This window comes from Monodon monoceros, unplaced genomic scaffold (assembly GCF_005190385.1).
Source record: "Monodon monoceros isolate NGI ecotype Baffin Bay Population unplaced genomic scaffold, NGI_Narwhal_1 Super_Scaffold_21, whole genome shotgun sequence".
In the NCBI taxonomy this organism is placed as follows: domain Eukaryota; kingdom Metazoa; phylum Chordata; class Mammalia; order Artiodactyla; family Monodontidae; genus Monodon; species Monodon monoceros.
The window spans coordinates 112,223,658-112,241,287 of record NW_021703778.1 but is presented as its reverse complement, the minus strand read 5'-3'; the positions used below and the strand labels follow the sequence as shown (position 1 = coordinate 112,241,287).

The window sequence follows — 17,630 nt, the reverse complement described above, 5'->3', positions numbered from 1 at the left end:
TCTATTAGATTTTTGGTTTGTGGTTACCATGAGGTTTTTATATAGCAGACTATATATATATATATATATATATATATATATATACGCCATACATATATATACATGATTGTTTTAAGTTGTTGATCTCTTATTTCAAATGCATTTTAACAACCCTGCCTTTGTCCTCTCTTTCCCTCATGATTACTGTTTTTGATGTCATATTGTTACATCTGATTTTTTTGTGTATCCCTTAATTGTTTTTTGTGGATGTTAGATGATTTTACTACTTTTGTCTTTTAACCTTCTTACTATCTTTGTGCATGGATGATTTACTACCTTTACTGTATGTTCCCCTTTATTGATGAGCCTTTTCCTTTTGTAATTTTCACATTTCTATTTGTGGCCTTTTGTTTTTGCTTCTAGACACTCCTTTAACATTTCTTGTAAAGCTTATTTGGTGCTGCTGAACTCTTAGCTTTTGCTTGTCTGTAAAGCTTTTGATCTCTCCATCAAATCTGAACAAGAGCATTGCTGCATAGAGTATTCTTGGTTGTAGGTTTTTCCCTTTTATCTCTTTAAATATATCATGCAACTCCTTTCTGATCTGCAGACTTTCTGCTGAAAAATCACTTGAAAGCCGTAAGGGAATTCCCTTGTATGTAACTTGTTGCTTTTTCCTTGCTACTTTTAACTTTAATTTTTGCCATTTTAATTACAGTGTGTTTTGGTGTGTTCCTCTTTGGGTTAATCCTGAGTGGCATTCTCTGTGCTTCCTAGACTTGGATGTCTGTTTCCTTTCCCAGATTAGGGAAGTTTTCAGCTATTATGTCTTCAAATATGTTCTCAGCCCTTTTCTCTCTTTTCTTCTAGGACCCCTATAATGCAAACATTAGTGTGCTCAGTGTTGTCCCAGAGGTCTCCTGAGCTGTCCTCATTTCTTTTCATTCATTTTTCTTTTGTTTGTTCAGCATCAGTGATTTCCACTACTCTGTATTCCAGCTCACTGATCCATTCCTCTCTTTCATTTAGTCTACTGTTGATTCCTTCTAGTGTATTTTTCATTTCAGATATTGTATTCTTCACCTCTGTTTCGTTGTTCTTTATATTTTCTAACTCTTTGTTAATAACTTCTAACTTCTCTCTCCGTGCATCCATTCTTCTCCTGAGCTCTTTGGTCATATTTACGATCACTACCTGAACTCTTTCTCAGGCTGTCTCCACTTCACTTAGTTCTTCTTCTCATGTTTTATCTTGTTCTTTTGTCTGGAACATGTTCCTTTGTTGTCTCATTTTGCCTGAGTTGCTGTTTTTACTTTTATGTATCTGGTGGTTGGTTATGTTTCCCAACAATGGAGAATTGGCCTTTTGTTACCTGAGCTATAAGCTCTAGGGGTTCCCCCTATGAGGGCTGCATAGGTCCTTCTGTTGCGGCTGGCTATGTGGGTGGTCTAGTAGGCTTGGTTGGCCCCTAGTCTGGTTGGCTGCCAGGCCCTGCCTTGTGTGGAGGCTGCCAACCACAGGTTGGTGGGACTGGGTCACACGGTGGCTGACTGCAGAACCCCAGGTAGCCCTGGAGCTAATTTTGCCCCACTGGTGGCTGGAGTCAAGTTCCAGGACACTCCGGGGCTGTTGCCTGCACATGGTGGGTGAATCCAGGTGCTGCAGCTAGTGCTGGCCTACTGGCAGGCAGAGCCAGGTCCTGGAGTCTTAATTCTATGGCCAAGGCGACCCAGAGCTAGTGTTGCATCGCTGGTGGGTGGGGCCGGTTCCTGACACAGTTGAGTGTGGCATCCAGGACATCCTGAAGCTTGTGTTGGCCTGCTACTGGGCAGGGCCAAGCTGGTCCCAGTTTAAAGTGTGGCCTACTGGTAGGCAGTCCGGGTGTGCAGGCTGTGGAGCTGTCGTTTTCTTGTGGTTGGTGTCTGTCCCTTGGTGGGTGAGACTGGTTCAGAGGTTAAAGCGGGCTTCCAGGGCAGGGCCGGGGCCCAGGGGATTCTGGGACTGGTGCCTGCCCACTTGTGGGTGGAGCTGGGTCCTGGATCCTCTGGTTGCCAGGGCTGTGTCCAGAGGTAGCCATGGGCTGAGGAGGTCTTAAGGCAGCCTGTCTGCTGGTGAGTGGGGCTGTGTCCCGGCCCATTTAGTTGCTTTGGCCTGAGGCATCCCAGCACTGGTGCCTACAGGCTGCTGAGCTAGAATGGGGCTGGGTCCTGCGGCTAACAATCTAGAGGCAGGATTCCACAATGCCACTTGCTAGCACCAGTGTTGTCCACATGTTGGAACAGGCTTCTAAAAATGGCTGGCCCACCAGCCAGTGGCTGTGTAACCAGGGTGAGCTGCAACTAATTTCTGTCTCTCTGGATGACTCTGCAAGATCAGAAGGTTGGTCTGACCCAGGCTCCTGTCAAATCACTGATTCTGCTCTGGATCCTAGAGTGTGTGAAATTTTGTGTGTGCCCTTTAAGAGTGAAGTCTTTATTTCCCCAACCCTGTGGGATTCCCAAAAGCCATACCTGCTGGGCTTCAAAGCCAAATGCTCTGGGCTGGTCTTCTCTCTGCAGTATATGTTGGTTGTCTTATAATTTGTTGATGATTTCCTTTGCTATGCAAAAGCTTTTAAGTTTGATTAGGTCTTGTTTATTTTTAATATTACTTCTTTTGCTTTGAGAGACTGATCTAAGAAATTGCTGTGATTTATGGCTGAAAAATGTTTTGCCTATGTTTTTCTTCCAGGAGTTTTATTGGTGTCATGTCGTATATTTACGTCTTTAAACTATTTTCGGTTTACTTTTCTATATAGTGTGGGGGAGTGACTTGATATACATATAGCTGTGCAGCTTTCCCACACCACATGCTGAAGAGACTGTCTTTTTTCTTTTTCTTTTATTTTAACATCTTTATTGGAGTATAAGTGCTTTACAATGGTGTGTTAGTTTCTGCTTTATAACAAAGTGAATCAGCTATACACATACATATATTCCCATATCTCCTCCCACTTGCTTCTCCCTCCCACCCTCCCTATCCCACCTCTCTGGTCACAAAGCACTGAGCTGATCTCCCTATGCTATGTGACTGCTTCCCACTAGCTATCTGTTTTACATTTGGTAGTGTATATAAGTCCATGCCACTCTCTAACTTCGTATCAGCTTAACCTTCCCCACCCTGTGTCCTCTAGTTCATTCTCTACATCTGCATCTTTATTCCTGTCCTGCCCCTAGGATCTTCATCATGATTTTTTTTTCCTTTAGATTTCATATATATGAGTTAGCATAACGGTATTTGTTTTTGTCTGACTTACTTCACTTGGTATGACAGACTAGGTCCATCCACCTCACTACAAATAACTCAATTTCATTTCTTTTTATGGCTGAGTAATATTCCATTGTATATATGTGCCACATCTTCTTTATCCATTCATCTGTCGATGAACACTTAGGTTGCTTCCATGTCCTGGCTATTGTAAATAGAGCTCCCATAAACATTGTGGTACATGACCTCTTTTGAATTATGGTTTTCCAGGGTGTATGCCCAGTAGGGGGATTGCTGGGTTTCTATTTTTAGTTTTCTAAGGAACCTCCATACTGTTCTCCATAGTACCTGTATCAGTTTACCTTCCCACCAACAGTGCAAGAGTGTTCCCTTTTCTCCACACCCTCTTCAGCATTTATTGTTTGTAGATTTTTTGATGATGGCCATTCTGACTGGTGTGAGGTGATACCTCATTGTTGTTTTCATTTGCATTTCCCTAATGATTAATGATGTTGAGCATTCTTTCATGTGTTTGTTGGCTATCTGTATATCTTCTTTGGAGAAATGTCTGTTTAGGTCTTCTGCCCATTTTTGGATTGCGTTGTTTGTTCTTTTGATATTGAGCTGCATGAGCTGCTTGTAAATTTTGGAGATTAATCCTTTGTCAGTTGCTTCATTTGCAAATATTTTCTCCCATTCTGAGAGTTGTCTTTTCCTCTTGTTTATGGTTTCCTTTCCTGTGCAAAAGCTTTAAGTTTCATTAGGTGCCATTTGTTTATTTTTGTTTTTATTTCCATTTCTCTAGGAGGTGGGTCAAAAAGGATCTTGCTGTGATTTATGTCATAGAGTGTTCTGCCTATGTTTTCCTCTAAGAGTTTTATAGTGTCTGACCTTAGATTTAGGTCTTTAATCCATTTTGAGCTTATTTTTGTGTATGGTGTTAGGGAGTGATCTAATCTCATACTTTTACATGTACCTGTCCAGTTTTCCCAGCACCACTTATTGAAGAGGCTGTCCTTTCTCCACTGTACATTCCTGCCTCCTTTATCAAAGATAAGGTGACCATATGTGCGGGGGTTTATCTCTGGGCTTTCTATCCTGTTCCATTGATCTATCTTTCTGTTTTTGTGCCAGTACCATACTGTCTTGATTACTGTAGCTTTGTAGTATAGTCTGAAGTCAGGGAGCCTGATTCCTCCAGCTTCATTTTTCGTTCTCAAGATTGCTATGGCTATTCGGGGTCTTTTGTGTTTCCATACAAATTGTGAAATTTTTTGTTCTAGTTCTGTGAAAAATGCCAGTGGTAGTTTGATAGGGATTGCATTGAATCTGTAGATTGCTTTGGGTAGTAGAGTCATTTTCACAATGTTGATTCTTCCCATCCAAGAACATGGTATATCTCTCCATCTATTTGTATCATCTTTAATTTCTTTCATCAGTGTCTTATAATTTTCTGCATACAGGTCTTTTGTCTCCTTAGGTAGGTTTATTCCTAGATATTTTATTCTTTTTGTTGCAGTGGTAAATGGGAGTGTTTCCTTGATTTCACTTTCAGATTTTTCATCATTAGTGTATAGGAATGCAAGAGATTTCTGTGCATTAATATTGTATCCTGCAACTTTACCAAATTCATTGATTAGCTCTAGTAGTTTTCTGGTAGCATCTTTAGGATTCTCTATGTATAGTATCATGTCATCTGCAAACAGTGACAGCTTTACTTCTTTTCTGATTTGGATTCCTTTTATTTCCTTTTCTTCTCTGATTGCTGTGGCTAAAACTTCCAAAACTATATTGAATAAGAGTGGTGAGAGTGGGCAACCTTGTCTTGTTCGTGATCTTAGTGGAAATGTTTTCAGTTTTTCACCATTGAGGATGATGTTGGCTGTGGGTTTGTCATATATGGCCTTTATTATGTTGAGGAAAGTTCCCTCTATGCCTACTTTCTGCAGGGTTTTTCTCATAAATGGGTGTTGAATTTTGTCAAAAGCTTTCTCTGCATCTATTGAGATGATCATATGGTTTTTATCCTTCAATTTGTTAATATGGTTTATCACATTGATTGATTTGCGTACATTGAAGAATCCTTGCATTCCTGGAATAAACCCCACTTGATCATGGTGTCTGATCCTTTTAATGTGCTGTTGGATTCTGTTTGCTAGTATTTTGTTGAGGATTTTTGCATCTATGTTCATCAGTGATATTGGCCTGTAGTTTTCTTTCTTTGTGACATTCTTATCTGGTTTTGGTATCAAGGTGATGGTGGCCTCCTAGAATGAATTTGGGAGTGTTCCTCCCTCTGCTATATTTTGGAAGAGTTTGAGAAGGATAGGTGTTTGCTCTTCTCTAAATGTTTGATAGAATTTACCTGTGAAGCCATCTGGTCCTGGGCTTTTGTTTGTTGGAAGATTTTTAATCACAGTTTCAATTTCAGTGCTTGTGATTGGTCTGTTCATATATTCTATTTCTTCCTGATTCAGTCTTGGCAGGTTGTGAACTTCTAAGAATTTGTCCATTTCTTCCAGGTTGTCCATTTTATTGGCATATAGTTGCTTGTAGTAATCTCTGATGATCTTTTGTATTTCTGCAGTGTCAGTTGTTACTTCTCCTTTTTCATTTCTAATTCTATTGATTTGAGTCTTCTCCCTTTTTTTCTTGATGAGCCTGGCTAATGGTTTATCTATTTTGTTTATCTTCTCAAAGAACCAGCTTTTAGTTTTATTGATCTTTGCTATCATTTCCTTCATTTCTTTTTCATTTATTTGTGCTCTGATCTCAATGATTTCTTTCCTTCTGCTAATTTGGGGGTTTTTTGTTCTTCTTTCTCTAGTTGCTTTAGGTGTAAGGTTAGGTTGTTTATTTGAGTTGTTTCTTGTTTCTTGAGGTAGGATTGTATTGCTATAAACTTCCCTCTTAGAACTGCTTTTGCTGCATCCCATAGGTTTTGGGTTGTCGCGTTTTCATTGTCATTTGTTTCTGGGTGTTTTTTGATTTTGTCTTTGATTTCTTCAGTGATTTCTTGGTTATTTAGTAGTGTATTGTTTAGCCTCCATGTGTTTGTATTTTTTACAGATTTTTTCCTGTAATTGATACCTAGTTTTATACTGTGGTGGTCAGAAACGATAGTTGATATGATTTCAATTTTCTTAAATTTACCAAGGCTTGATTTGTGACCCAAGATATGATCTATCCTGGAGAATGTTCTATGAGCACTTGAGAAGAAAGTGTATTCTGTTGTTTTTGGGTGGAATGTCCTAGAAATATCAATTAAGTCCATCTTGTTTAATGTATCATTTAACGCTTGTGTTTCCTTATTTATTTTCATTTTGGATGATCTGTCCATTGGTAAAAATTGGGTGTTAAAGTCCCCTACTATTATTTTGTTACCATCGATTTCCCCTTTTTGGCTGTTAGCATTTGTCTTATGTATTGAGGTGCTCCTATGTTGGGTGCATAAATATGTACAATTGTTATATCTTCTTCTTGGATCGATCCCTTGATCATTATGTAGTGTCCTTCTTTGTCTCTTGTAATAGTCTTTATTTTAAAGTCTATTTTGTCTAATATGAGAATTGCTGCTCCAGCTCTGTTTGTTTTCCATTTGCATGGAATATCTTTTTCCATCCCCTCACTTTCAGTCTGTATGTGTCCCTAGGTCTGAAGTGGGTCTCTTGTAGACAGCATATGTATGGGTCTTGTTCTTGTATCCATTTACCCAGTGTATGTCTTTCGGTTGGAGTATTTAATCCATTTACATTTAAGGTTATTATCGATACGTATGTTCCTATGACCATTTTCTTAATTGCTTTGAGTTTAGTATTGTAGGTCTTTTCCTTCTCTTGTGTTTCCTGCCTAGAGGAGTTCCTTTAGCATTTGTTGTAGAGATGGGTTGGTGGTGCTGAATTCTCTTAACTTTTGCTTGTCTGTAAAGCCTTCGATTTCCCCTTCAAGTCTGAATGAGATCCTTGCTGGGTAGAGTAATCTTGGTTGTAGGTTTTTCCCTTTCATAGCTTTAAATATGTCCTGCCACAGCCTTTGGCTTGCAGAGTTTCTCCTGAAAGATCAGTTGTTAACCTTATGGGGATTCCCTTGTATGTTATTTGTTGTTTTTTTCATTGCTGCTTTTAATATTTTTCCTTTGTAGTTAATTTTTGATAGTTTGATTAATATGTGTCTTGGCGTCTTTCTCCTTGGATTTATCCTGTATGAGACTCTCTGCGCTTCCTGGACTTGACTGGCTATTTCCCTTCCCATATTAGGGAAGTTTTCAACTATAATCTCTTCAAATATCTTCTCAGTGTCTTTCTTTTTCTCTTTTTCTTCTGGGACCCCTATAATTCGAGTGTTGGTGTGTTTAATGTTGTCCCAGAGGTCTCTGAGACTGTCCTCAATTCTTTTCATTCTTTTTTCTTTATTCTGCTCTGCACTAGTTATTTCCACTCTTTTATCTTCCAGGTCACTTATCTGTTTTGCCTCAGTTAACCTGCTATTGATTCCTTCTAGAGAATTTTAAATTTCATTTATTCTGCTGTTCATCATTGTTTGCTCTTTAGTTCTTCTAGTTCCTTGTTAAACGTTTCTTGTATTTTCTCCATTCTATTTCCAAGATTTTGAATCATCTTTGCTATCATTATGCTGAATTCTTTTTCAGGTAGATTTCCTCTTCGTTTGTTTGGTCTGGTGGGTTTTACCTTGCTTCTTCATCTGCTCTGTGTTTCTCTGTCTTCTCATTTTGCTCAGTTTACTGTGTTTGGGGGTGTCCTTTTCACAGGCTGCAGGTTTGTAGTTTCCGTTGTTTTTGGTCTCTGCCCCCATTCGCTAAGTTTGGTTCAGTGGGTTGTGTAAGCTTCCTGGTGGAGGGGCCTGGTGCCTGTTTTCTGTTGGATGAGGCTGGATCTTGTCTTTCTGGTGGGCAGAAGTACATCTGGTGATGTGTTTTGGGGTGTCTGTGAACTTATTATGATTTTAGGCAGCCTCTCTGCTAATGGGTGGTGGTGTTTTCCTGTCTTGCTAGTTGTTTGGCATGGGTTGTCCAGCACTGGAGCTTGCTGGTCGTTGAGTGGAGCTGGGTCTTAGTGTTGAGATGGAGATCTCTGGGAGAGCTCTCGCTGATTTATATTATGTGCGACCAGGGTGCCTCTGATGGACCAATGTCTTGAACTCGGCTCTCCCACCTTAGAGGCACAGGTCTGACACCTGCTCAGAGCACCAAGACCCTGTCAGCCTCACGGCTGCTAGTTTTGGAGGGTCTCCTGCATGGGTGGGGGGCAGTTGTTGCTCACCACAGGGACACGGACACTGGCAGCAGAAGTACTGGGAAGTAGTCCTTGGCTTTAGCCTTCCTGGAGTCTGTCATTTTCCCCACCAAAAAAAACCTGTCTTTTTTCCATTGTGTATTCTTACCTCCCTGGTCTGTAGATCAGTTGACCATAGGTGCATTGGTTTATTTCTGAGTTCTCTGTTCTTTTCCATTGATCTATTTGTCTGTTTTTTTGCCAATACAGAGCTGTGTTGGTTATTGTAGCTTTTGAGTATAGTTTGAAGTCTGGAAGTATTATACCTCCAGCTTTGTTCTTTTCCTTCAGGAGAGCTTTGGCAATTCTGGATCTTTTGTGTTTCCATGTAACTTTTAGGTTTATGTGTTAGGTCTGTGAAAAGTGTCATAGGTATTTTGATGGAGATTGCATTAAATCTGTAGATTGCTTGGGAAGTATGGCCATTTTATCAGCATATAGGTCTTTCACCTCCTTGGTTAAGTTATTCCTAGGTTTTTTTTGTTTTGGTTTTTTGTTTTCGACATGGTTTTATATGGGCCTTTTAAAATTCTTTTCTGATATTTCATTATTAGTGTAAAGACATGCAGTAGATTTCTTTATATTAATCTCATATCCTGCTACCTTACTGAATTCATTATCAGTTCTAATAGTTTTTGTGTGGAGACTTCAGGGTTCTCTACGTAGAGTACCATGTCATCTGCAAATAGTGACAGTTCTAATTCTTCACTTCCAATCTGGATACCTTTTATTTCTTTTTCTTGTCTGATTGCTGTGGTAGGACTTCTAATAGTATGTTGAATGGAAGTGGTAAGAGTAGGCATCAGTGGCTCGTTCCTGAATTTAGCTGGAAGGCTTTGAGCTTTTCACCCTTGAATATTCTGTTGGCTGTGGGTTTGTCATAAATGCCCTTTATTATGGTGAGATGTTTTCACTTTGTGAGTTTTTATCATGAATAGATGTTGAATTTTTTCAAATGCTTTCTCTGCGTCTATTGAGATGATCATGTGTTGTCTTTCCTTTTGTTAATGTGGTGTATCACATTGATTTGCATATGTTGAACCATCCTTGTGACTGTGGTATGAATCCCACTTGATCATGGTGCATGACCCTTTGAAGGTATTGTTGGATTCGGTTTGCTAATATTTTGTTGAGGCTTTTGCATCCTATATTTGTTAGAAATATTGGCCAGTAATTTTCTTATTTTATAGTGTCTTTTTCTGGCTTTGGTATCAGGGTGATGATGGCCTCATAGAATGAATTTGGGAGAGTTCCCTCCTCTTTGAGAAGGATAGGTATGAGTTCTTCTTTCTGTGTTTGGTAGAATTCCCTGGTGAATCCATTTGGTCCTGGACTTCTGTTTGCAGGGAGTTTTTTTTTTTAATTAGAGATTCTATTTCACTTTTAGTGATTGGTCTGTTCAAATTATCTGTTTCCTCTTGACTCAGTTTTGGCAGGCTGTGTTTCTAGAACCTTGTCCGTTTCTTCTAGTTTGTCCAATTTGTTGGCATATAACTGTTCGTAGTATTTGGTATCAGTTGTTGTATCTCTTCATTTCGTATTTTGTTTGGGTCCTCTTTTTCTTGGGGAACCTGGCTTGAGGTTTGTTGATTTTGTTCGTCTTTTAAAAAAACCACCTCTTGGTTTTATTGATATTTTGTATTTTTGTTTGACCTCTTTTATTTATTTCCTCTCATCTTGATTATTTCCTGCCTTCTGTTGACTTTGGGTTTTGTTTGTTCTTTTCCTAATTATTTTAGCTGGTACGTTAGGTTGTTTAGGATTTTTCTTTCTTGAGGAAGGCCTATATCCCTATGAACTTCCCTCTTAGAACTGCTTTTGTTGCATCCCATAGATCTTGTAAAGTTGTGTTTTTTTCATTTCTGTTTGTCTTGGTATTTTTTGATTTCTTTGATTTCATCATTCATCCACTGGTTTTTTAGTGCATGTTTTTTATTCTCCTTTTCCTGTTTTTGTCTCTGTGGTTGATTTCTCGTTTCATACCATTTTCAGTAAAAAAAAGATACTTGAAATAATTTCTGTCCTCTTAAATTTGTTGTGGCTTGTTTTGTGACCTTATGGTCTAGCCTAGAGAACATTCCATGCATGCTTGAAAAGAATGTGTATTCTGGGTTTTTTGGATGTAGCATCCTGTAGAAATCAATTAAGTCCAACTGGTATATTGTGTCATTTAGTACCTCTGTTGCCTTACTGATTTCCGGTCTGGATGAGCTGTCCTTTGATGTCAGTGGGCTGTTAAAGTCTCCTAGCATTATAGTCAACTTCTCCTTTTATGTCTGTTAGTATTTGTTTTATATATTTTACTTAACTGTTTCTTCTAAATTCATAGAGGCAGAAAGTTATCTACTGTGGTCTTCTTGAAGGATTGTTTCTATGTGGGGACATTTCTGTGTAAACTGTATCTAGTGTCTTTGGTGCAAGGGATGGTTTTAGTATGGATGACAGCCATGTCTTTCCTCTGGGTGTGCTGGCCATTATCCCCTTAATAGGGGATGTGGTTGGTGTTGGAGTATCTAAAGCCTGTGCAGGGTGTGAGGCAGGGCTTTCTCTCTGCTGTTGCTGTCACCGCCCTGTCAAGGGTGGGGTCTATTTCACAGTTGTTGTAGAAGCCCAGAGGGTTGGGTTAGATCAGGCTTCTTTGCCCTTGAGTGTGTGCCCTGCCCCAAGGAGGTGATTGCTGAAGCAAGTGAGGCCCAGTGCAGTCAGAGAGAACCTATGCACTGCCTGTGTAGGTGTTTGTGGTTCTGCTTAGAAGCAGCCCAAGGCTACATGTTTTCCTCTACTGTATTTGTCCCGGATCTAGTGCAAAGGTATGGCATGGAGGAGTGTTGTGACTGCAGGAATTGAGGTGGCTGCACTGCTGCCTGAGATCTGGGCTGCCTCTGTGGCAGTCTTCTCTTAGAATCTAGCACTAAGCTGCAGTGTGGACTGGACATTCCGGGGCACTCTCGCTAGGAGACAAACCACTGTGTTCCTGAGTGCTCTGACAAGGGCTGCCCCTGCCCCACCCGGATCATGCTCTAGGCACCCTGTTCTGTCTCTGCATCGCTAGACCAAGTCTTTTCCCAGTGTCCAGTTGGCCCAGATCTCTCAGTCTGTGGTGTGGAGTGACCAGGGCCGGGGGTGTACACCCCTTCGGATTGGGAAGTGCAATGAGGCAGCACCCACCAGTGCAAGGCTCTCTCCACCCTGATGAGTGGGAAGCCAGCACACGTACTCCTCCTGGGTAGCGTCTAGGTTTCTCCAGCCCTTCTCTCTGTCCCAGTGGATTTCCTAGCAGGCAAGGGCACTTCTCACCCCTGTGCAGGACCCCAGGACTGGAATTCAGGATTGTGGCCTAACCTGCTTGCTCCCCAATGCCAGGGTCCACCCATGCAAACCTTCTCTTCCTTACATATTCCTCCCAGGGGCACAGGTCCTGACCTGATGTGTTTTATTTTCTGTTGTACCTGGTTTTGTAGAGATCTTCCTTGCAGCTTTGGTTGTACAGTTCTTCTGCCAGGTTCCAGTTAGTTTTCCATGAGAACTGTTCCACATGTAGATGTTTTTTGATGTGTTTGTGTGGGGAGGTGAGCTCCACATCCTCCTCCGCTGCCATCTTGATCCCCCTCTCCTTATTTTTTTGATTGTAAAATTTTGAGTATATTTGAGAGTATCCATTTTTTCCAGGAGGGGTAGTTGATTGCAGTTAATCTATCAAAAGAGAATTTCTAGTTATTTTAAGCAAACTAGTCCTAAATACTTTTTTTTTTACTATTGATTATGAGAATAGTCAGTTGAAAAAGTTTTTATAATCCTTTCAAAAAGTATAAAAGTTCCAGGAGAGCTTAGTCATTAGAAAAGCAAAAGTAAGAAATATTTAAGTCTTGTTATTTTATGCCTTTAAATTTATAGTATAGTCAACATTAATATATAGTTCAGTTTTTAAATTCTCATGAGAAAAGGGTATTTACCAGGCTTTTGGATATTTTATATATTTATGGTACATTTAGAACTTTATCTGCATTAAGATACTTCAGCAGTTTGCTATTGTTTGTTTACAGCAGAACTATTCACTGGCTGAACTTGATGAGAAAATTAGTGCCCTCAAGCAAGCTCTGCTCAGAAAATCAAGAGAAGCAGAATCTATGGTGACGCATCACCTTCCATGAAAAACTCCTCTGTTGTCATTTTACTTTTTTAGATATGTGTGTATAACTTACTTACATAGCCATTTAATTAATTGCAGTGTATTAATGTAGACTTCCCTCTGAAAGCAAGGTTTATTTTCATGTGAGTCCACTTTGCAGCAAGCAATCTTCAAATATTCCAGTGTACTTTAAAATAGTTAATGCATTGAAAATAGCAATGTTGGAATTTATTCCCTTCTGTTTTAAAGGAGGTATTTTGGAAATTGAAAAACTTAATTTGAAAGTACATCTTCATGTGTATGTGTGTGTTTACCACAGAAAGGAAGATTTATTTTGAATAGTGATATTTAAGAAGACTTTATATTTGTAACATTGATACTAACCAGTTTTAGTTTAAACCAGTACTTTGTACATAATAGGCATTCAATAAAAATTTGAAGTGAGTTTTAAATGAATGCATATATTCTTTTCCAAGTGTCAGTTTAATCTAAATAGTAGACCATACCTTTTATCCCCTTAGACTGTGTGACCTTAACAAGTTACTTAATCTATTTCCTTATCTGTAAAATGTAGGATAATATAGCCTACATTTGTTATGAACAGTAGTTGAAACCATACATGTACAGCTTTTGAAACTGGCCTAAAAGAAGTGCTTAGTAAACGTTAGCTATTATTACTATTGACTAAAACCAAGTGTGTCTTTGGAAAGTTGTTACAACTTATATAGTCCCTCTCCCTTGAGAGCCTCACCTTTTTGGAGTGCCCCAGTTTTATATTAGGCAGTACATATATTTCCATAGTTGCAAACTAAACATTTAAAAGATGCAGCTACTACTCACACACTTATGATCAATTAATCTATGACATAGGAGGCAAGAATATACAACAGAGAAAAGACAGTCTCTTCAACAAGTGGTGCTGGGAAAACTGGACAGCTACATGGAAAAGAATGAAATTAGAACATTCCCTCACACAATATACAAAAGTAAACTCAAAATGGTTAAAAGGCCTAAATATAAGACATGAAACCATAAAACTCCTCTGAGAACATAGGTGAAACAGTCTTTGACATAAATTGTAGCAATATTTTCTTGGATCAGTCTCCCAATACAGAAGAAATAAAAGCGAAAATAAACACATGGGACCTAATTAAACTTGTAAGTTTTGCATAGCAAAGAAAGCCATCAACAAAAAGACAACATACAGAATGGGAGAAGATACTTGCAAACGATGCGACTGACAAGGGGTTAATATTCAAACTATTTAAACAGCTCATAGAACTCTATCAAAAAAACCCAATCCAATCAAAAAATGGTCAGAAGACTTGAATAGACATTTTTCCGAAGGCAGAGATGGGTAACAGGCACATGAAAAGGTACTCAACATCATTTCTCAACTACCTACCAGAGAAATGCAAATCAAAACTACAATGAGGTATCACTTTACACCGGTCAGAATGGCCAGCATCAAAAAATCTACAAACAATAAATGATGGAGAGGGTGTGGAGAAAAGGGAACCCTCATACACTGTTGGTTGGGATGTAAATTGGTGCAGCACTGGGGAGGTTCCTTAAAAAACTAAAAATAGAACTGCCATATGATCCAGTAATTCCTCTCCTGGGTATATATCCAGAGGAAACAAACACTAATTTAAAAAGATTCATGCACCCTAATGATTATAGCAGCACTATTTACAATAGCCCAAAATGGAACCAACCTAAGTGCCCATCAACAGATGATTGGCTTAAGAAGATGTGGTAGATATACACAGTGGACTATTACCTGGCCATAAAAATGAAATAACTGCCATTTGCAGCAACACGGGTGGACCTAGAGAATATCATGCTTAGTGAAGTCGAACAGAGAAAGACAACTACTTATGACATCGCTTACATGTGGAATCTAAAAAAATACAAATGAATGTAATATGCAAAACACAAACAGACTCACAGACCTAGAAAACACCTGCCGTCATCAAAGGTGAGGGGGAAGTGAGGAGGGACAAATTAGGGGTATGGCATTAACAGAAACTATGTGTAAAATAGATAAGCAACAAGGATTTACTGTATAGCACAGGGAATTATACCCACTATCTTGTAATAATCTATATTGGAATATAATCTGCAAAAATAATCACTTCTGTACACCTGGAACACAATATTATAAATCCACTATACTGCAGTAAAAAAAAAAAAAGTTTTTTTTAAAGCAGGTATAATCAAGGAGCAGATGTTTAGCTCAATAATTGTTTGGTTGCAAGAATCAGAAATCTACCTAAAATAGCTTGTAAAGCAGAATTGTTAAAAAGCATCAGAAATCTGGAATTTAATTGCAGGAAGTATAGCTTGACAGTGTGGCATCCAGAAGGTTACCAGTGGTTCGGTTCGTCTCTTTCTCTGTGTCTCTAGCTGCCTCTGGCTCTGTCTAGTTCTGTCTCTGTCCCCTACCCTCCTTGTTTTCTGCTCTCCCTCTCCCTCTGTGTCTCTTTGCCTCTGTCTTCCTCATTCTTTTTCTCTTACACATAAGCATCTATGCATCTGCTTTATTCTCTCTCTGTGAACTGGTTTCTCTGAAGGCCTCTTCATTTCTGCTTCCTCACATGGGTGACATGTTAGCCCTGTCTCCATCACCTTGGCTTGTTCATGCCTTTGAACTTCCATGGTGCACACTCTGAACCCAGCTCTATAGAGCCTCGCAACTCCATTGACCCTTGCTTGCTTACCTGTCTTTGTATCTTAGTTCAAGTCCTTCAGAGACTGAATCTCAATGTCATCAGGGGTCTCAGTCAGTTGTGGCCAGGATGATGGGGCAGGACCTCTTCATAGGAATATATACTGTACACACAGTCTTGTACCATGTTTGTGGAATCCTTGAAAATGGGGTCACCTGGTAAAAAAAAAAAAATGGGACTTTAAAATCATTCCCAAGAACGGCATGTGGACAAGTTGTTTCCACTAATGTCTTACCACTATATTTCTTCTCTGCAGAACAAACTTATCCTTCAAGATAATCTTGCCTAATGTCATCCAGTACTATAGGTACAGCAACAAATGTCTGCCTTCAGTCTCTATCCAGTGCTTGTAACCACCATCCTGACAGAATGATCTCTGGGTTTATTGGCACATTGTACTACGATCACATCAGCAATACAGTAGGAAAAACCTCAACAAAAATTATCGATTAGAAAAGGAGGATGACTTAGAGGTGGGGAAGAAACCTAGAAAACAGGATCATATACTGGTCACTAGTCTGCCCCTAAATAAATACCACAAATCTGTTTCTTGGCTGTTAGCAGTAGAATATGTTCCTAAGTCATGTCTGACAGTCCTAGGATCTGGCCATTAGAAGGATTTCCTTTTTCTGTTATCCTTCAGACTTACTCTTCTGAAGGACATTAGAGAGTCCTCCTCTCTACAGTAAGTAATGTCTGGTGCCAGCATCATTTTCTGCTTGAGTCGGAGCCTTCAGAAGAGGCCGTTGGCGTGAGTTGGTGTAGTTGCTTGTTTAAGACAGGTTCTTCTGGTGATAACTACCCAGTATTTCAGTGGGCTTTCAATCATTGTCTTTCTTGAGTGCATCACTGACTAAAAGGTGATGCCAAGAATTTCTGGGGTGGGCCGGGGGAGCGAATAAGCTTGCTCTCTTAATCACCAGGCCACCTAATGACCATTCCTTCAGGACTTTTGTTATTCAGCTCTTCTCAGACCCCATTATTCTTAATGGCTCTGTCCTCAAGAGAATAAAGGAGGAAAAGTGACTTGAAAGAGGATTGTAGGACAGGAAGCACTTCTTCCCTAGACTGCCCTTAAAAATCCCTCCCCTCCACAGGTTACATTCCAATCTAGGGACGTGTTTTACTAGGGTTTGGAAATTGGGGGCTGGGGGTGATAGGCATGTTCATCCTGTGGAAAAGGGCTGAGCTTCCCCAACTAGTCCAGCTATCATCCTTTCAACTGCTAGGCTCCTGAGCCCTGAGCTTTTCCAAATTCATGAATAATATCCGGATCTTACCTTCAACAATCTCAGCAGAAAAGAATTCCCTTTATGAAACATAGATATGTAATTTCCTGCTTTTTCCTATTTACTTTTAGCCCGACAACCTGGTACAGAAAACTCGTTGCCACTGACTTTTTAAATTATGTCCAAAGGGAATTAACACATTCCTACATTTCCACATTTGATTACTTAAATCTGAAGCTTTGGCTTTAGTGACATGTGGCTTGGGCCCAAGAGACTTTGGGCAGTTGTTTAGGTATTTTGCCACCTCTTACCTCTATGCCACCCGTTTTCTATGGAATTGGGAATTCTCTCTTTCACCCCTGCCTTCACCCCATCCCTCTGCCTTGACTCCATGGCTAGTTCTACATAGAGCCTATTACAATCCTATTCCCGGCACTGATTTCCGTTTTAGGGATTTCTTGTTTCCAAGAAACAGAAAACCAATTCTGACTTAAGTAAAGGGGTGTTGTTATAAAGAACGTGAATAATTCAAATTGCAGGAAGTTCAGCCAGGATTGGTTACCCTCTTGCCCGCACTGGGGCATGTTGTCTGGATTCTGCCTACCTGCTTCACTCTGTTTGTAGCTTGGCTTCTCTGAAAGATGTCTTCTTTCCTGCCTCTTTGCAGTTTGATTTTGCTCGAGACTTTGGGCTCCATGGTGCTGTTAGCTTAGACGTAAGCCCTTTGGTTCCGGTGTCCCGTGTTTGTTTCTTACGATTCAAAATCTGGAAAAAGAGGAACTCATATTCTCAACTTGGGTCAGCTGTCCACACTTGGGCCAGTTATCTTTGGCTTGAGTGTTAGGATCTAGAAGAACAAAAATAGCCAACTTGCCCAGCACTATGGGGAGAGAAAGCATGGGCTGGGAACTCTGCCCCTGTGATCTCTGCCGCTTTATAAAGTTTTCAGTTCTTTAAGAAGTACTGTTTTGCCTGTTACTTCAACTGAAAACGTTTTATGATTATTAACCCTAGAGATACCAGC

The 17,630-nt window shown here is 39.8% G+C and overlaps 1 protein-coding gene and 1 long non-coding RNA gene across 3 annotated transcripts in view; one reads left to right on the top strand and one right to left on the bottom strand.

Moving 5' to 3' along the window:
* The window catches only part of MBIP (MAP3K12 binding inhibitory protein 1), a 35,296-nt gene extending 22,135 nt beyond the window's left edge, over positions 1-13,161 (top strand). Inside the window, exon 9 of one of the 2 annotated variants that reach the window (XM_029239538.1) lies at positions 12,563-13,161. In XM_029239538.1, the coding sequence (XP_029095371.1) occupies positions 12,563-12,667 (105 nt within the window). In that variant the 3' untranslated portion in view covers positions 12,668-13,161. Of the gene's footprint in view, positions 1-12,559 lie in introns of both variants that reach the window. The other variant, XM_029239537.1, reaches the window with a different exon arrangement.
* LOC114905060 lies at positions 11,088-17,366 on the bottom strand. Its single transcript, XR_003796083.1, has 3 exons — positions 17,211-17,366; positions 15,369-15,532; positions 11,088-12,209 (listed from the first exon to the last, which is right to left on the bottom strand). It is a non-coding gene; the product is annotated as an uncharacterized LOC114905060 (long non-coding RNA).
* Positions 17,367-17,630: the final 264 nt, after the last annotated feature.